Source organism: Lathamus discolor, chromosome 3 (genome assembly GCF_037157495.1).
Source record: "Lathamus discolor isolate bLatDis1 chromosome 3, bLatDis1.hap1, whole genome shotgun sequence".
NCBI lineage: Eukaryota > Metazoa > Chordata > Aves > Psittaciformes > Psittacidae > Lathamus > Lathamus discolor.
In genome coordinates this window covers 140,862,806-140,883,259 of record NC_088886.1, presented here as the reverse complement: position 1 = coordinate 140,883,259, position 20,454 = coordinate 140,862,806, and the positions used below count along the sequence as shown (strand labels likewise).

The 20,454-nt window shown below is 44.8% G+C and overlaps 1 protein-coding gene across 1 annotated transcript; it reads left to right on the top strand.

Moving 5' to 3' along the window:
* The first annotated feature begins 5,765 nt into the window (after positions 1 to 5,765).
* On the top strand, positions 5,766 to 16,256 carry SMNDC1 (survival motor neuron domain containing 1). Its single transcript, XM_065672218.1, has 6 exons — positions 5,766 to 5,929; positions 6,539 to 6,658; positions 10,439 to 10,581; positions 12,589 to 12,750; positions 13,314 to 13,467; positions 14,491 to 16,256. Exons 2-6 carry the CDS (start codon positions 6,539 to 6,541, stop codon positions 14,626 to 14,628), a joined length of 717 nt encoding a protein of 238 aa, XP_065528290.1. The 5' UTR covers positions 5,766 to 5,929; the 3' UTR covers positions 14,629 to 16,256.
* Positions 16,257 to 20,454: the final 4,198 nt, after the last annotated feature.

The following is a 20,454-nucleotide window of genomic DNA, read 5'->3' as shown; positions in this document are numbered from 1 at the left end:
ACTACACATCCTCGATTACTGTAAATCCTGCGTTCTTAGACCAGGAGCAGGCAGCTCCTGTGTGGGTGGACCACCAAATCCTGGCTACCAGCACTGAGCTGCAGCTGCAGGACACGGTGGAGTGGCCACCCAGCTCTTCTTTGTGGCTGACTGCTAGACGGCTGCCAATGCGTGGCACACAGCAGGCAGAAACCCATGGTGGGGAAAACACACACAGTCACCACTGCTGTCAGCTGCACCTGAAATCCCCTTCCCTCTCCCTTCCTGTACTCACTACAAGCTTCCCTCCCTTGCTTCTGTCTACCCTCACTGCTGCAGGACTAATGTCTCCTCTCCCCCCTAGCATCCCCACAATCCATCACAGCAGTCTGCCTTGTTCCTTACTTCCCAGGTCCCTCCCCACACATAAACACAAAATACCCCCACGCTGTTCCCATATTAACCTCGAGTTCCTGCTTCCCAAACCTCCCACACTGCTGGCTCGCTGCTGCAAGCTTCTCTGCTGATCCTCCCAGGCTCCTCTGCCCACTGCCCTGCTCCCTATTTTCCGCACTCAGCTTCTCAACTTCCCTGCCATCCAAACCTGTTCTGGAGTCTCAGCAACACACTTCCCAGCACCCTAAGAAGAAGAACCAGGTCCTCCAGCTGCCACCTTCTGAAGTGCCCAGGCCTCCAGCACTGACGTGCTCCCCATGGCAGATGGCAGAATGCCTCAGAGAAAGAAGCTGCACCTTGACTTGACATATTGCACCCAACTGAAGGCTCACGTTAAGCTGAAAATATCATCTGACAAGCTGTATGTTGTGTAGTCCTGATTAAGACCCATCAAACGGACCTGCTGCTTGTGCCAGTAAAGTAAGTGATCACACTGGCAGGTTGTCATTTCCCACGTAAGCAGTGTTTTGTCAGCTCTCACAAGCCGTCAGTTGCAGGGGAATGGAAATCCAAGAGCCCCAGACCCTTCTGAAGCCGATGACGTGCTAATGGACGCAAGCTTTCAGTCCTTCTTCCTGATTCTGACATTTTCTCCTTATGCTGCCCCACTCTGGCTCTTTTTCCTCCCCCACTTCTGATCACCTTTTCTCCACAGTTTTAGTCACAGTGTCTTTTCCACTGATGGGGCATAATTACCGCAATCATTTAGAGCACAGAACACATTTGAGCTCTCAGTATCTTTGCTTAGCACTGCAATCCCTGTTGACTACCAGCACTGTGGAGAGTTCAGTGATGTTCAGAAACATGCACATGCTCACCTCTCTGTACTTCCACACAAACTTCTGTGTAAGAAAGTATTTCTAAACCTTACAATTAGGCCAAATTTCAGGGGAGCAGAACAGCAAAAAGCGGAGCCTTAAACCAAACACAATTTCCTTAAGAAGTTTTGAACCCATGCTTTAAAAAGGAAAGGCACTTGAACCTCTCAACAGAAGAGATGCATATTCCGATCATGTGCCTGGTCAACCAGCGTTTCGTTCTACAGCTTGGTTTTGTAAGTGTCGAACTGCTGAGGATTTCCAAAGTCCAGCAAGAGCTAAACAGCCAGCACAGAGAAAAAATCTGACCTATAGAAACAAATATTGCAGGAGCAGCAACAAAAGAAATGCCTCCTAATGGGAACTAGCCCATAATTGCGTCCATGGGTGAACCTGACAGCTCTGCCCAGGACGGCAAATGGTAAAAATAATATCCATAATAAAGCAAATTTTGCTTAAAGTCACAAGTCAACTGGAAGAATAAACCCACATCTTCAGGAAAACAACCCTCAAAACTAAATTATTTACATGATATTATCTTGATGGCTTGATCTAAATGAATACACCAGTGACTTTGAAGCGTTACACGCTGCCCCACTGGCACGGCAATGCCTGCCAGACAGGCAGCCTACCAGAACAGCCTAAACAAACCCAGTGTCTCCATGCTGGCCTAGACCTGGACTGCAGTTTCTGTCATGAGGACAGACTGGTTTGTTTGCAGAAGCCAGTTTTTTGCCAGTGACTATGTTCCCATGCTAAGCACAATAATCCAGCCATAGAGACACAGCTGAAAAACAGGAACATTAAACTATTTGGATATAATGATATCTTCAGGGCATTACTTGCTGTTGAGCACTCCAATCTCCCACCCTTAGTTGCTTCAGGATTTAGTATTAAGCAATGCAAAATACTGCAGATTCAAGTGTGCTTATTCACCATAACTCATCCATGTTTCAAAAGACTGTATAATCCCTGATATCTTCACAAATAACTCTATTTTTATAGCTCTAGCTATAAAAATAACGCAGCGGACTGGAAAAGAGAGACATAAGTGTGAACCTACAACTGAGTAAGTTTCCTGCGTTGCCAGTTGAACACCGCTGGTGACACAGACGTCTTGCGCAGCACCACTACCACCTCCTGGACAAGCCAAGCACGGCTGCAGGACGCACCAGCTTCTCCTCCAACTGTTAAAGATAGTTTTCCTCAAGGGCAGGCAGCCGCTTGATGAGCCCCAAGGCATGCCCAGCTATCCTGGTTACTAGAAGCCTCACCTTCCCAACAAGCTGTGCTACTTTAGTACACGGTATCATCGTGAACTGCTGCTCCGCAGCACCAGCATGGAGAGAGAGTCTCCACTTACACCAGTTTTCCCTACTTGTTCCCCAAGCAGTCAGGTTGATCAGACAGCTTTCTGCTAGGAATCACAGCAGAAAGCATCAATGCTACCAGCAACAGAGTTTGGTTTATGTAAAAGCTGATCAAGTTGCCTTTTCTTTCTGTTATAAAGTTAGGGAAATAAATTCTATGGCATTTGTGATCAAGTATTGGCTTAAATTTACATGTCTACATTTGGCAACAAATGACACTTAAGATTCTATGTATGATGTATGAAGAAATGTGACATAAATTCCAGTAACATGGTATTGATTACTTTGCAAGAATACTTTGTTAGACTGCAGTATAACTCTATAGCCTGTAAGTAACACCTCAGTTCTACAAATACACTGTAATACTGCACTACAATGTATAAACATATAGTAAAAAGTAAAGATTTATGAAGAGATTTAGTTCTGGTATCTACTCTGCTGCCCACGGGTAAGAGAAAAGCACTGGATGCAGCTGGAAACATTCAGATGCGGCACAAATGTACCTGAGCTTGCTTTGATCTCTTCACAAATACTGAAAGAATAAAATCTTGTTTTAAATAGTGTTAATGTGCTACTATTAAAATATTCCTCCAAGCACCATTAAATGAACTGTAAATCACATTGTTTAAAATACGTGATCTGTAAAATAGCAGGAAAATGCCTTGTTTATACTGTGGTTTTCCTCAGTATAGTATAGAAGAGCTTCTTTAGTAAAACCTAGAAATAATATCTATTTTTTGGGTGAAGAAAAATTCAGGTTTTAGGATGTGATTAATGAGATTGTCCAATTTATAAGAGTTAAATAAAGATCCCTGGCTCCAAGATCTGGTCTCCCTATACATAGCAGCATGCGTTTGAACAACGGCATGTGTTGAAATAGCATCTAAAAACAGGCACTATCCCGAGCTGAAAATAACACAAGGAAAAAAAAAAAACCCACCTAAACCTCTTAAATGCAATTGTACCTTCAGCTTTTAGTCAACTGCGTGTTGCAATGCTTTCATGTTTTGAGTACTTCATACTATTTGCCTTTCAAATTAGCTACATGTCGTAATCAAGTCACCTCCTGGTCCTGCTTTATGAGCTGAACATACTGGAGGTTTCAGCCTTTCACCAAGAGAAGGGCGCTTTCTCCAGCCATCAAATAACATTGGGGCTCTCTTTAGAAGTCTGCATGCCCCATAAAACTCCAGACTCTAGAACCATATATATACCCTCTCAGTATTAACTCTCACCAAAACCTTTGTAGAAGTAAAATACCTCCTTATGCTTGCTCCTGCTGATGCAACCACAGAAACACTCTCCTTTTTGCTGTTGTTGCCTTTGGAGATACCTGGGCACTGCACACCTCCTCACTCCCTCTCTGGTCACTTCAATCATAGAATCACAGAATGGTTTGGGTTGGAAAGGACCTTAAGATCATCTAGGTCCAACCCCCCTGCCATGAGCAGGGATGCCTCACCGCTGTGCTGAGGTGTGATGTTGAAGTTGATCGTACTGACACACATTTTAGCTCATAGTTCCACTCACAAAGTCACTAGGATTGCTCTGTATCAATACATTTGTGGGTCTTTCCAACATTCGCTGACCTGTCCACAAAGTCTTATCAGAAAATGTTTTCTGTGCCTATTTCTCTATTGTTGATAAAAATGCTAGAAAGATGTACCTGTTGCTATTTTTGTTGTTACGCTTGCTCTAATTAGTCAGTGAACAGCATCCAATAATTTCTGCACTCTAATTTTCAAGCCACATACCAAGATACAGAAACACGTTCTGTCCTTGGTCAGGATATCCTCCGAGGCCATACCCAAGTGTCACAGCACACAGTATATCTATTTCCCCCTTTACCATGTAAACAAACCCAAATTATCCATGTGAAATCATCTTCCTGTGCAGCGCCGTGCGCTGTTCCATCACAAGGCACAGGATGTTTGTGGGAGACACTGATCCTCTTGATAATACTAAGAAACACTTTGGATGCCTCCTTAATTTGCCTGGCTCACTGGCTCAAGGCCAAATTAATTATTGCATATGTATGTATTGTGTATGTATACACATATATGTGTATTTTCTTCCTGTGACAGGCTTGAAGAAGCTCCTGAGCTTTCTTTCCTACCATACGACGAACCTGCTCTCTTCTTGTGAGACCTCACCTGGAGCATTGTGTGCAGTTCTGGTGTCCTCAACATAAAAAGGACACGGAACTGCTGGAACAAGTGCAGTGGAGGGCCACGAGGATGATCAGGGGACTGGAGCACCTCCCGTATGAAGACAGGCTGAGGAAGTTGGGGCTGTTCAGCCTGGGGAAGAGAAGGCTGCGTGGAGACCTCATAGCAGCCTTCCAGTACCTGAAGGGGGCCTATAGGGATACTGGGGAGGGACTCTTCATCAGGGACTGTAGTGACAGGACAAGGGGTAACGGGTTAAAACTTAGGGGAAGTTTAGATTGGATATAAGGAGGAAATTCTTTCCTGTTAGGGTGGTGAGACACTGGAATGGGTTGCCCAGGGAGGTTGTGAGTGCTCCATCCCTGGCAGTGTTCAAGGCCAGGTTGGATGAAGCCTTGTGTGGGATGGTTTAGTGTGAGGTGTCCCTGCCCATGGCAGGGGGGTTGGAACTGGATGATCCTGAGGTCCTTTCCAACCCTAACTATTCTATGATTCTATGATTCTGTTTGGCAGTACATCCTGCACAGTTCTCATTATCACTTAAGCAGCCGGAAAGCACTGCTTGATACTGCCAAGAACACAGAAGTGAGCGAGTGCACCCACCGGGGCACGCAGCCTCGGCTACCCCGCAGCAAGCGACCACACGCCACAAACCCGGCAGCAGCCCCTGTGAGCAAGGCGCCGTGCCCTGCCTACAAGGGGCACATTGCCCGTGCGGTCGCTCCTGTCAGGGGAGGGCAGTGCCGCGGCCGCCTGCCTGAGGAGAAGGAAGGAGGAGAAGGAAGGAGGAGGTGGTGCCCGCCTGTCCCCACACGGGGATCGGGAGCCCCCGCTGCCGGCAGCTCGACGCCACCGGCCCCTCCAGGCCTCAAGCCCGTTCCCCCCCCGCCCCGCCTCCGTCACGTGAAGCGGAGGCGGTCGCGTTGCTCCGCCGACCGCCACGTGACCGGCACGGCTCACTCTCGCGAGCGCTCGCGGCGCGCCGGGCCTTTGGCTGCTCGCCCCGCCCCTGCCCCCGGCTGAAGCGAAGCAGACGGCAGCGGCCGCGGCCCGACGGGACCCGCGGTGGCCGCCCCGCGATCCTTCACTGTTCCCCCGGCCCGGCCCTGCCCGGCCCGGGCCCCGCATCCCTGCCGAGGTGAGCGGCGGATCGCGGCCCTCGCACCCTCCCCGCTGCCGCCCGCGTCCTTCTCGCTCTGAGGAAGCCTGGGCCTAGGCCTCGGCTTAGGCCTGAGCCGGGGCCTGTCGGCTGGCGCGGGCCCCGCTCCGCTCCCCGCTGCTCGGCCCCGGCCCCCCTCGGGCCGGGCTCGCCGGCCGCGGGCCCCGTGCCGGGCGGTTTGCTCCCGGGAGGCGCCAGCTCGCGGGCAGCGGGAGATCCGGCGGTGGAAAGGGCGGGCGGAGCCGGGGGGAAGCTGCGCTGCGCGGCCGTGGGGGACTTGTGGGTGGGTGCGGAGCTGGAAAAGACCCCGCCGGTTCCCTGCAGGCAGCCAGGCGTGTGCCCCGTGCCGCACGCAGGCACGAGTGTAAGCCTTCTGCTCCGGGTGTTGCTCGGGAATAGTTACCGGTCCGTATCGCCGGGGAGCGGCTGTCCTCAGTCAGACAGCGCGCTATTGAAGCTTAACCGGTATTGAAGTGTCAGAAACATGACTTCCCGTGGTGCTTGTCAGTTTCACTTTCCTTGCACCACGAGAGGTGATTGTAAAGCAGCAACCCTGGTGTTCTGATGCGGAGTGTGTGTTTCTTTCAGATGTCGGAAGACCTTGCTAAGCAGTTAGCTAGCTACAAAGCTCAGCTTCAGCAAGTTGAGGCTGCCTTGTCTGGGAATGCAGAAAATGAAGATTTGCTAAAGCTGAAGAAGGACTTACAGGTGAGAACTGGAGGACCTGGATAACTCAGACTTGAGGGTCTTTAGTAGGTGTTTCATCTTTCCTAAACATTTGCATTGCAACAAAAACAAACACTTGGGTTTATTGCTTTCTTTTCACATAGTTTGATACAATTATTGTGGCATTGACTTGAGAAAAAGCAGTGTGGCCTATTTTAAGCCTGCCTTGTAGATTAGTAAACAAGATGTACTAATTTATACAGCAAACTCTTCTGCTAAAAAAACTACCCAGAGTGGTGAAAGATGTGCCAGTGCTGTCTCTGCTGTCTCTTTCTTTTTAAAAAGCATTTCTCAGTCATCATTTTTGTTGTTGTTGCTTTTACTATGCTGAAGCCTGATGGTTGGGCTTAGCATTGTGCTTTTCTGCTTCTTTTTGACTTGTCAAGTAATTTAATCCAGGATGTGTTTATTACATGCATTTGCAGTGACAAAAGCTTCAGCTTTTGTAGTTCTGTATTCCTTGTACATCTAAGCCTTGATTGTGTTAATATTTCTAGATAAGAAGCCTTGATTGTGTTAAGCTTTCTAGATGAGAAAGGAAGAGAGTCATGTTCTTCATTTGCCACCTGCAGTTTCTGGAACATTTTAGGGCATAGTGCATTCTTAAGAGCTAAAAACCATTTCTGGTCCTTAGGGTATTGTTTGGTGACTGGAAGACCATGGCCTAACTTTAAATGAAGTAAGTGGTCTTTTAAGCTTTAAGCTTCTCATGCACATACAGACACACTGGCATATTAAGAAGCCCAGCAGCACTTGTGAAACTTGGCCTGAGAGTGCAAGAGCCTGCCTCATTTCTTTTGTGGACTGCTTGAGCTATCAGGTCTAAAAATGTATGAATCTCCCCAGTAAGAGCTTCCGTAACCACTATTCGGGGTGGAAATAGCAGCAGCAAAAATGATGCCTCAGCCAAAATAGGAGTAGTGCCTCAAATCGGTGATCTTTAGAACTCCTTTTAAGTTCCAAAGGCTTTGTGCCTACGAGGCACTTTATAGATCATCTGAATGTCCTTTGTTGTACACTGTTAAAAGCACGTGTATATGTTTATATTTCTAAAATGCACAGCAAAGCCCATATGGGATGATATTTGCGATACCAACACGACCTCGGCTTTGATCTTCAGAGATCATTGATGTGAAAGGACAACTTGCAAACTTTTTTATAAAAGCTTTCTGCACAGAATGAACAGAAAGGGGAAGATCTTTACACTTTCGTCCCCAAAAGGTTTGCTATCCATATGTTCCACCTTGACAATGACAGAATGTTTTGCAGACTTAATATATGCCAACCAAATGATAGTAAAACTGGGTTTGATGCTTCAGTGTCCCAACTAAACAGCCTTCTGTCTGTTCAAAAGAGATTGTTACTATGTAATTAAACATTCTTTATTGCTGTAAGTAGTGATGCAGTAGCACATTTTACACCCTTGGCTTATTCCTGAGTAAGAAGATTAAAATAAATACTAGAAGACATTTTTACAAGTCTTAGCTTTTCATTTTTTGTTTTACTGAAGCACTTCTGGGCACCCAAGAGCCAAAATTACCTTTTGTATCAATTAGAATTGATGGCAGTTGTCCTCTTGTGTAATTGGAGATTATACCTGTGGGTGTTGTGTTCTGGAGCGCAGAGCTCTGTCTGGCTTTGCAAAGACCAGCTGGTCAGGAAAACTCTTGGCAAACTCTAACCAGTGTTCACTGCAGGTCACACCTTCCCATCACGGGGACGTGGCAGCAAGCCATGTTCAACCATGTGGCCCTGTGAGTTGCTGGGGCAGTCTGGCTCCTGCTCAGGGGTTTTCTCTGAAGGAGCTATTCTGTTAAAGACTTTAGAGCTTCAAAGTCATGTTTCTATCTTGTGTGCTCAGCACTATGATGTATGCGTAGCAGATGAAGATTTTTACCAAAGGTTGCTGTTTATAGCCTGGTGTGTAAGTGACTTTATTTTAAAAGTTTGGGAGATGTTCCTATAACTTCATATTTGAGCTGTTCACTAAGCCATCTATGAATGTGGCAAGAATATGCCAAGAGTTTTCATGTTACTGGTAGTCTGTAGCTGAAACACTTTCAGGTGGCTTATGCCTGATGAATTTTGTTTGATCTGGGGCAAGATAGCTGTGTCAAGCCATGATGCTTGGGTTTGCAGAATACAGCTATCTGAATGTGAGGGATAGGTTGGGATTTTACATTTGGGAGGACAGGCTAATGCTGTAGGCTCTGCAGAATGCCCTCAAATTAGGTAACTTGATTGATAATCAAAATCTGGTTCAGCTGTAGCATTATGGCACATGACAACCATAGCTGCAGAAGTCATTGTAAGCATGTTTCTGTGCTTAGTTGCTACTGATTGTGCTTACTGTTGCGCTTACTAACTAGCAGCTCCTCTAAAACAAAGAGCAGCGCTTTTGTTAGGAGGGTGTTGGAAATTCAGGCATTAACAGCTGCAATAGAAACAAACTGTTAGGCCATTCATGCCAGTTGTATAGTTTATCGGATAAAAATGCATGTAAGCTAATAGAGACTTATTATTTGGGGGCTGCTTGTGATCCTTTAGGTACTTCAAGCGTGAGGAACAGCTGCTTCACTGTGTTTTCCTGAGCTAGCTATTGAATGCCCACAGCTGAACTAGGTGTGGAACTGGGAGGAAAGTTCAGGCTCCACTGAGCTTCAGTTGAACATTGCTTGTCTGTAACCCTCTGTCACTCTCCTAACAGTAAATATTTAAATTAGCAATGGTTCATGCTGAGATGAACTCAAAAGAACTGAAGGATTTTTCTTTAAGGAATGCAGAGTTGCTTTGCCTTGTACAGAAAGCTTAAATGGCCATTTACCTGTCTCCTTTGACTTTTAACATGAGTGAAAACCAGTGGGCTTGATTGCATAGAATAAGAATATAATATTGACAGGAAGCTGGGGAGGGGCTTTTGTGTGTTCCTGTTATTTGTCTTGCTGGATAAGCAAGGGGTGGCAAGACCTGGAATCTTAAGGTCAGGGAATCTAGAGGAAAACCTAACACTTACCTCAGAATGACTTGAGGAAATGAATTTCTTTAGCATTTAGAATCCTTTCTGTAAATGAGAGGCCTTTGCAGAGCAGCAGTGTTGGAAAGGTGCTTTTCCACCTGGGCTCTAGGTGCTTCAGTTCAGCCAATCCATATATTATTGAGTAACTGAAAAATGCTTCATCACTTAGAAATGCTGCAATTATACTTGTGGTTACTGTGTTTTGGAGATGACTGTATATAGTATAGCCAGCCAGGCCCAAAGGGGAAAGGATGGAGGAAACGGGGAGCTGCAGAGAGAACAGAAGTGTTACAACCTTTCACATTTTGTCTCCAGAGCTCTGCCACGTGCTGGGTGATTTTGTTTTGGTCAATAACCAAGCATCATGTGCAGCTGTCATGTGTTCAGTCACACCATTGATTTTTTGGGAGAATTTTTATTGAGCCTGTCTAGCTCTGTCTTTGTGCCTGTGGATACACAATTCACCTAGAAAGAAATGCTATAATAGGCTGCTGCTTGAAATTTTGGGGAGGGCAATGATGACTTCACTGCAACACAGTGAGGACCACACATCTTTTGTCTACATTGGCAATGAGGGAGTTTAGTTAAATGAATAAAAAACCAAACCAAACTTTGTCCACTTTACATCAGCTACAAATTGAATTCAGTAACTTCAAACCACCAAACCAGTAAGATTGGGTAGAAATGTGCATGGTAACAGAGCCTGGAAAATTACTCTCTGTGGGTTTTTTGTCTTTTTTTTCTAGGAAGTCATAGAATTAACCAAAGATCTTCTTTCAACACAACCTTCGGAAACGCTTGCAAGTTCTGACAGTTCTGCTTCTGCCCTGCCCAGCCACTCCTGGAAGGTTGGGGATAGGTGTATGGCGATATGGAGTGAGGATGGACAGTAAGTGTAGAAAACTTCTCTAACAGTTACATGAAATAGTGCAATGGTAAGAGATTTTCATTCAGTTTGAACTGCCCTTAGGGTGACTAACAGCAGAGAAAAAGTAGGAAATACGTATGATATCAGATATTCTTGTACTGTCTGTATTAAAGGTCAGTGTGTTAAATGAAAAGCAAAGAGGTGGTGGTGGGGGGGGTATTCTCTAGAAATGCCCTGTTTGTCACTAACCTTATAAAAGTAGGGTAGCTTTTGTCATTTGGTAGCATTTGGCCATTTGCTAATGTACTGCATGGTGGACTCTCATGAACTGACCTGTCAGGGCAAGCTTTCATAAAGGTTTTGGGATCTGTAATTCATAATTTGTGATTGTATTCATATACATATGTAATTGATTGCTGTCAAGAAAAATCCTTGCTGTAGCTCAGTTCATGCCTCTGATTGGAAATTAATTTTTAATTGGAAATGCTGGGGTTTGGCTATGAAATAGCTGTTTCTAATGTATATATAGAATTAATCAGTATTTTGGATCTGGTCTCCCATTGCATTAGTATGTGAAGCTCTGGGAAGTCAAGCAGTAGATTCTGACTTCAGAATCTTTAAAATAAGCATTCTAAAATTATCCTTCAGACTACAAAATGTAAAAAGTAACTGTTGCAGCTTGTTAAAAATCACTATTTATGTAGGACTAATAATCATTAGCTCTTAGAGAGAAGTTTCTTCAATGAACATCTGTCTAATAACAACGTAGTAACCACATAGAGATTATATTATAGCTGTTCATGTCTTGAGTAGAAAACAAACCTAAAAGTGAGCAGGTTTTTTGTCACAAATTGTTAATGAGTAAAATGCTTTTGTGTAATAACCAGAACTTTAAAATTGAATCTTACCAATTTAGGTCACCATTAGGTCATTCTTGCTCTGATCACTGGGTTACAGGACTAGAGCCTGGGGAAGAATGTGCCAGTGTCCACTGAAGTGGATCTGACTGGACTTAACTGTACTGCTTCTCCCCCTGCCCTGCTTCTGTTGCGGCAATTTTTAAGTGACCGGTGTTTGCTGACGAGCCAGGGGTTAACAGTTTGTACCTCGTGCAGTTTGGGTTCCCTTGCATTTTCATCTGGCTCAACTCAGTATGATGTTGGCCCACTAAAATCACACAAGAAATTAACTTAGACAATGTTAACTGAATATTGTTTATTAAACATCTCCTTTTATTCCTCTGTTTGCTTTAGATGTGTCCTTTTGCTTTTAATTTAGACTCAATTTAAATCTTTTTGGAAATGTCGCTTGTCTTTTTTTTCCTCTTCCCCATTACAAGGTCAATTTGACAAAAATGATTCATCCAGATAAATATGACATGGGCTGATTTCTGCTCAAGTCTCAATTTCTATTGTAAATCAATAAGAACACTTTTAATTTTGTAAAGGTTGAAGAGGGAATATTTTGAAAGCTTCAGTTTTTCTTAATTCTTTTTCATATGGAGAAAAATGGAACCAAAGTTTTGCTCTGGTGAGCTGACATTTTCCAAAACCCCTTGGTGTATTCCCTGACAGCTGTATTCTGTGGATGAGGTATTTTGTTGGGTCTTTTTCAATGCCATGACCTGCCAGAGCTAGAACCAAATCAGGGCATCTGATTAGATTTGCCCCAGCGTTAATCATGCATCTTTAACTGTGAGGCCATTGCATCTGGCTACTAAAGGTCAAATACAGCAGATTCCAGTCTTGGTACTTGTGCCCCTTTGACCTTAAGAAAGTAATCATAGAATATCACAGACTGGTTTGTGTTGGAAAGGACCTTAAAGCTCATCCAGTTCCAACCCCTGCCATGGGCAGGGGCACCTTCCACTAGAGCAAATAATCTCTTGATTTGTGTATTGACCCTGAAAAGGAAGGCTGATATTTGCAGATTCTTTACTTAATGCCATTAGCTGGCTGACAGTGTAGGTGTTGAAGGGCTGAGTATTAAAGCTTTACTCACATGCTTACAGCCATGATATCTTTACAGGTGTTATGAAGCTGAGATCGAAGAAATAGATGAGGAGAATGGAACAGCTGCAGTCACATTTGCTGGATATGGCAATGCTGAAGTTACACCTCTATTCAACCTCAAGCCTGTGGAAGAGGGAAGAAAAGCGAAAGAAGACAGCGGCAACAAACCCATGTCCAAGTGAGTAACACACAGGTGGAAGTCTGAACGCTGCTTTGTTTGGTTCTGTCCCCCCTAACTATAAAAAAAAAAAAAGCTACATCTCTTTAAATATCTTCATATGCTTACTTGAAAAGGATCTTAAATCAATCTAGCATATAAATGTTTGGTAGGTGATTGTGGCTGGTATCATGGGTGTTATGTATCCTGGCAAGAGAACATGATGGGCTTTGTTTTCACTCACAAACGGGCTGTTGAAGTTTCCCAAACCCTCCATGCCTCTGAAATACAGAAATGCTGATAGGTGCATTTTCAGTTTGAGATGAACTGCATCCAATCCCATGGTCACTGCCTTTGTCTTACTCAGGTGGTGGTTGTTGTTCTTATGGCCAAATACATAAAATAAGCAAGGTAGTGGTTATGCATTGGAAGACTTAGGTTTTTTTTCTAGAAGTGGAGAATATTTCCAAGCTGTTTTCTGTTATTTACTTATGGAGAACTGTTGTGCATGTCTGTCTTAGAGGGGTTTTAGCTTCTTGCAGGCAAAGGCACAAATATATAATGTGTGTTTTCCTTCTTTCCAGAAAAGAAATGATAGCCCAGCAACGAGAGTATAAAAAGAAGAAAGCTTTGAAAAAAGCTCAGAGAATTAAAGAACTTGAACAGGAACGAGAGGACCAGAAAGTCAAGTGGCAACAGTTTAACAACAGAGCCTACTCTAAAAACAAAAAAGGCCAGGTTAGTTTGGTTTTGGCAGTGTGGGAATAACAATGGGGCGTAAATTTCTGTGCAGTGCATGGGGGAGAAGGGAGGTGGGTTTTAAAGGGGGGTCACCTTTGGGATTCTGAAGTGTGTGGTTTTGTACACTTAAAAGGCCTGGTTCTGTACTGGGTGATTTGAGGAGTGGTGTTCTGAAGAGGCTGAGCTTGCCCTTAGCTTGGAAGGCTACTCACTGGCAGTTGCCAGGTTGTGTTTGTTGGCACTTAGGGGTCTTGAGGGCCTGTCAGAACCTCCAAGCCTGGCTTCATACTGTGCTTATGATCTGGCAGACACAGCACAAAGTAATCGCCCTGGAACAGCAAGCATAGTGCAAGAAAGAGAGGGACTTCTGTAAGAGCATGTAGGGATAGCACAAGGGGTAATGGCTTTAAACTGACAGAGGGGAGATTGCGATGAGCTCTTAGGCAGAAGCTCTTCCCCGTGAGGGTGCTGAGGTCCTGGCAGAGGTTGCCCAGAGAAGCTGTGGCTGCTCCATCCCTGGGAATGCTCAAGGCCAGGTTGGACAGGGCTTGAAGCAACCTGATCTAATGGAAGGTGTCCCTGCGGGTGCAAGAAGTTGGAACTGGATGAGCTTTAAGGTCCCTTCCAGCCCAAACTGATCTGTGATTCTATGAGGAAAGATAGCACGGACACTTTAAAGGCTTACTTTATTTTTATCATGGCTTGAGCAAGAACTGCCAGACATAATGGTAAAACTTCCATCTTCCTTATGAATAATTATTAGATTGTCTTATGAGAGGTGAATTTTAGTCACTGTTGGCCCGACCCAAGGTCTCGAGTGCCACGATCACGTACAGGACTTGGGTGCCAGAAAGCTCTCAGCTCTGTTGCTTACTGATAATGTATCACAATGAACTAGCTTCTAGAATGTGCGCCTGGCTGTAGAGTAGGTTGTTCAGAGGGTTAGGATTGCGTGCTTGGGGTTTGCGTTTAAGAGTCAGTTATTAATTACTCAGAAATGGTGTTTTCTTTCATCTGCAGGTGAAGAGGAGTATTTTTGCTTCCCCTGAGAGTGTAACTGGCAAGGTTGGAGTTGGAACATGTGGAATCGCAGACAAACCTATGACACAGTATCAAGATACCTCTAAATACAATGTCAGGCATTTAATGCCTCAGTAACGGGGGGGGGGGGGGGGAGGTGGAACTTCATCTCTGCAGGGCTTTACACTTATCTTTTTATCATTATATTTTTCTAAAAGTAAATTATTTGTTGGCACATCACAAGTAGTCCGTTCTGTCACCATCACTTTGGCTTCAGCTGATATGAGCCTTAAATCTCCAGCTATTGATTTGACCCCCTCGACCATTAAACCTTTTGTAGCTGCATTAAAAATACATTCTGCAGGTAAATGCTTTCATGAACTGCTGTTATGTGTTGCTCTGAAAGCAGTAGTTATCTGCAGCTTTGATATATGGAACCTTTTATTCATACCAGTATTGAGATTGTTTTTTTCTGTAAGAGAAGCAGTGGTAGGAAAATGGCACCCAACAGCCTCCCTTGTTCTTGCAGTCACAGCAATGAGCTCAGTGCTGCAGAGCTCCACAGCTCTGGGAGCGAGCGCTATGCTGGGCTCCATCAGGGCTTGTACATCCCATGAATTGCTAAGGAAGTGCTAAATCACTGCCTTACAATCCACTGAGGATCGGTTTATACAGCTGTAAATGAGGGCAGGACAGGGCCAATAGGATCTTTATTACTAATGGTGATTCATGTGCTAGAAACAATAGATTTGACTTGAATTCCAGTTTGGATTCCCTGCACTAGGAGTTATGCAGAGGAAAGAGTTGGTTTGGGTTTTTTGTCTGGGTTTTTTTTTAAGTACTCATCAAACTTTATAGAAGGTTAGTAAAAGGTTATTGAAATGTAACCGGAAAACCATAGGAAGGTGTTTAGACTCCAATTCCAAGAGAACTGTACTTTTAATGAATACTCTCCCCTCCCCTCCCTGAGGATTCAGGGTGTTGGAGACAGCCATGGTTGTGCTACCTGCTTGTGGATCTCCTGGGTCGGCTGCTTGCTGACCTGGGACACAGTCTGCGCCTCCTCCATCCCATCCCTTTGAACGGCAGCACAGCGATTATGGCTGCATAGATCCCACTTAGCGAGTTGTGAGCTAGTAAAGGTTAGTCTGAAGCATCTGTCCTTAACTGACTGGCCCTAGTGCTCATTGTGACTTCAGCTGTAGTACAGTGCTGCTCAGCCCCTTCCATTTTATTCAGGAAACACGTGTAAAAGCTCTTGCTTTCTTGTATTTTCTCTGTGATTTGCTTTCCTCTGTTACTTGTCTCTCACGGTAGTGGTGCCATCTCTGAACCTGTAATGTGTTTAAAGGAGTTAATGGATAGCCCTGTACACAATGTAGATATTATTTTTGTAAAATCTAGGGCTGAGTTAATGGACACGAGTACATCAGCTGTTTCCTCCCCCGTTAAAGAATTCAAAGGTGGTTCTTGTCCATTAACCCTGACCATTATTTCCCTGTATATTATGTTAATGTAGCTCATTTTGTAATTTGTTAACTAGATCAGGTCACGTCAGCAATCGTTGATGCACTGATTGGTGGAAATGTCCATCAGTTACCTGAGTCACAACTCAAGCTAAACTCTACAACTGGTAGTTTAGAATCCATACATAGAAAAAGGTTCTCCCTATAATGGGAGAAGGTGATTTTTATGAATACAAAGTGTGTTAATTTCAGTTTTGTATGTTTAACTTTTATTAAATAAAGTGTTTAAAATCTGCTGGATATATTTGGCAAAGCGGAATTGTATGTGGTGGTGGGGTAGCAAATACCTGGGAAGTGTAAGTATGGAACGTGCTGGAGACAGTGCAATACTCAAAGGTGAACTGAAAGTACTTTGCACCCACTGCAAGATGGAGTAGGTGGTGTCTGATTCCTCATCTTCACTGCTGGGGCAGGGAATCTGCATAGAAAAGCTTTCAAGAGTAAAATAATCTGATTTGTTTAGAGGTGTGTACGGCAGCCTGCAGGGACACATCCCAGCAGCGATATGACATGACAAAGGTGATAGCACTGACAGCTACCTGTGGAGAGATGTTACCCGTCATCCTTCAGATGGCTTGATAATACTGCACCCCCTTCCTTACCCAAAAGGACCATCCTGAAGTTAGAACTGAACCGCGCTGAAGTGGGTAGAACTGAAGGTTTCAGGAAGCCTTTTCTTAACTCCACCTGCTGTTTCTTTTAAAGAAGGAAAAAGCCTTTGGAGAAAGAGACTTACTTAATCCATAGCCAACATGCACCGCGTGTGCTCATCCTTTGATGTAGCGATGACAATACAGTCTGTCACGGGCTGGACTGTTCGCCAGCCCTTAAGAGAAGTGAAGGCACAGCAAGTTGCTGTGGGTGTACCAGCCTCCCCAGTGCTCACACAGTCCAGGTTAAACCCTGCCTTACCTGGAAGAGAGCAGGACACACAGATGCACCAGTATGGCTGGGGTGGGCCAAGCTACAGCAGAGAGATGGTTTTGAAGACAACTTGTGTGAATCAAAACCCATAACTACTGCATATTTAGTACCACAACCCTAGTACCAATACCTATAGACTCCTTAATTCTGCTGCTGCCACCCAACAGCTGTTAGTACACATTTCAGAAGGAAATTAGCAGAGGAGGTAGGGTCAGTGCAACTGAACAGCCTCCTGTGTTCATCCTCCCAAACATCAGTCAGATCTGCTGGCCAATTCCAAGGAAATTTGAAGGCACACTGGTACTTTCCAGATACTTTGTGTGGATGGTGAGCAGAGAGGAAGAAGGACACACTCCTCTTGCCTACAGGTCCCACAGGACAGCTCAGAGACTATCACAGACAGTTTTAGTCACTATCAGGTCACAGAACTTATCACTTACTTACCAGAGAATCCATGGGACAAAGCCCCAGGAAAGCCACCAGACTTTATGCTGTTATTTATAGACATCTTTTTCATTATCACTGCCTCCCTAACCTCAGAATGAAGTCTTGGGTTTTATCATTCTCTTCCAGGAAGTGACCCCATGTTTCTTTCCAATGGCTGGTGCCAGAAAATATGCAACAAGAAAAGCTTATGATGCTGAGAGGGAAAAACCTCATAAATTACTACCTCTATTTAGTGCACATGATAGATACCCCTCCCACTGAAGCCAAATGTTTCATCCATTTCAAGAGGACAACACAGAAACACAGACCACAAACAGGGAGCAGCAAGTACCAGAGAACAGGGAGATGAGGAGCAGGAGCTCACAGGCTAGAAATAGACAGTAGCAAACAAAGGAAAACACAAGCACAGCCCCTGAGATACAGCAGCTCTGTCCAGTTAACCCCTTTGCTATTGACCTACAGATTTCTTGAGGCAGATGGATTTGAGACCACCTTCAGCATGACATGTCTCTAATGGAACAGACATTACAGTGACCTTCAAGAGACAACAGGGTAACTGTGACAAATGCAGCCAAGGAGTCATCATTGCCACCATGGCTGCTGACATGAGATGACATGCTGTAATATGCTTGTGTCAGGAGAAGGAAAGTAAGTAAGTGCTGGATGGGTTTTGTAACGGGTTTTTCCATAGCAAAAGGACCCACCAAGAATCTAGTTTACAGAGGGAAGGCTTGATGGAGTGAGCTTAGAAGGGAGCTGAGGCATGTGCATCTACGATGTGGGCAAGTTGCTCAAGGAAAGCACATCCGGTTCTGGTTCTTACAGGAGAAGTCACCATATTCTTCTAAAACGAAGCAGAAAATAGATGTAGCACTTCAGTTACTCTATAAACACAAAGCAAAAAAACAATGGCACCCATTTTATAGCAAGCCATAAAAAAAAACCTTCACTCAATTTGGCAAAGACGAAAATGTAATTCCACCCCAAACTGCCACATGGATCTGCACCTTTGGATACTCAGCAATGTTTTACAAGATTTCAGCATGGCCAGTATCAGCTTTGATGGGACTTTGAAAAGTCAGGACTTTAAAGCAAACCTGGCACATGGGACTACTCTGGCTTGTCCCAGCAGTGACAGCTCAGGAGATTCATGCGCTTTCAAGCAGAGAAGCTATTAGAATCATCTAAGTGGTATCCTGCATAACCATATGAATTGGCCTGTATGTATAAAAGTAACTTATCTGAGCTAATATTCATCCAGAATGCAACCAACCCCGTGTCTTCACAGTTACTGTAAAGGCTCTTAACTCTGGTTTATGCCTGGTCCTCCTCCTGGCTGGACCACTGCTGCTAGCTGAGCTCTCAGGCAGGTGGTGGGTGATGGAAACTCATCTCCTGCTGTTTTCTCCATTGTATTTGCACTTGACATCAAGATCCCTTCGAGTCCACAACACTAGGAAAGGTAGGAGATACCAAACTGGCCCTGGAGCATACAAGCAAACATTTCAGACACATTTATTTCAACCGTATCAGTGTTTTATACCAAGTAGGAGAGCAAAGCCATTCCCAACCACTTGAACTTCAGCAGCTACAGGTTGGGCAGAGAAGAGATTCAAAGCAGCCCTGTGGAGAAGGACTTGGGGGTGCTGGTCGATGAGAAAATGAACATGAGCCAGCTTCAGAGTGAGCTCGCAGCCCAGAAAGCCAACCGTATCCTGGGCTGCATCAAAAGGAGCGTGACCAGCAGGGCGAAGGAGGTGATCCTGCCCCTCTGCTCTTGTGAGACCTCACCTGGAGTATTGTGTGCAGTTCTGGTGTCCTCAACATAAAAAGGACATGGAACTGCTGGAACAAGTCCAGAGGAGGGCCACGAGGATGATCAGGGGACTGGAGCACCTCCCGTATGAAGACAGGCTGAGGAAGTTGGGGCTGTTCAGCCTGGAGAAGAAAAGGCTGCGTGGAGACCTAATAGCAGCCTTCCAGTATCTGAAGGGGGCCTATAGGGATGCTGGGGAGGGACTCTTCACTAGGGACTGTAGTGACAGGACACGGGGTAACGGGTTAAAACTTAAACAGGGGAAGTTTAGATTGGAGATAAGGAGGAAATTCTTTCCTGTTAGGGTGGTGAGACACTAGAATGGGTTGCCCAGGGAGGTTGTGAATGCTCCATCCCTGGCAGTGTTCAAGGCCAGGTTGGACGAAGCCTTGGGTGAGATGGTTTAGTGTGAGGTGTCCCTGCCCATGGCAGGGGGTTGGAACTGGATGATCTTAAGGTCCTTTCCAACTCTAACTCTTCTATGATTCTATCTCCCTGCTGTAGTATTTCTTTCCCAAGCAGCCATTTAAAACAAACAGAAATAACAGGAAGGAAGAGGTGATGGGACAGCTACAGAAAAGGGTCATAAATAAATAAACCCACTGGTGTTCAACTGCTCAGCACCAGGGCTGCTAGTGGTCAACACTTTCAAGGAGAATAATAATGAATAAACAATTATAATAATATAGAAGAATAAAAATGAATAATGTCACTTGCTAAACTTTCCCACTTTTCAGAACCAAACCTTGTGTCATCCAGAGATTACAGAGACTCCAAACATAAATCCTCTTCTTTGGAAACCCTCAGGCTCCATTTGTTAAGCTGGAGCTCAGTTCTGCCTGCAAAAGGCTTCTGCTCCACTAGGTCACCTTCCAGAAGGAAGAAGAATGGATGCACCGAGGCACTGGATTACATACACACAAGTGAAAACAGCTTTAAGAGCAGCAACCTGATCCAGAGTTAGCAAGCAAATTCATTTCAAAACCCCTAAACTAACAGAAATCATCCACCGCAGCCATGGGAAGATCATTTCTCCGCTCAAGCAAGTGTTGTGCCTCTTGCAGAGGATGACACATTTTGGAAGAGAGTAGGGAAAACATCAGGTTATTTAAACACAGGCAACTTAACACAGTGCAGAAGTCTCCAGCAGACTCACTCAGGATCTTCCCATCGCAGGACTGAAGGGCACAAGAAGAACAAGGAGTTGGCTGTGGTGACATGAATGACCCAGATGGAAGAACACGACTCGTA

Excerpts from the sequence above, each read along its gene's own strand:
- SMNDC1 (XM_065672218.1), top strand. The coding sequence starts at position 6,539 with ATGTCGGAAGACCTTGCTAAGCAGTTAGCTAGCTACAAAGCTCAGCTT. Across the intron at positions 6,659-10,438 it reads AGCTGAAGAAGGACTTACAG|GAAGTCATAGAATTAACCAA; the intron begins GTGAGAACTGGA and ends TTTTTTTTCTAG. Across the intron at positions 13,468-14,490 it reads CTAAAAACAAAAAAGGCCAG|GTGAAGAGGAGTATTTTTGC; the intron begins GTTAGTTTGGTT and ends TTTCATCTGCAG.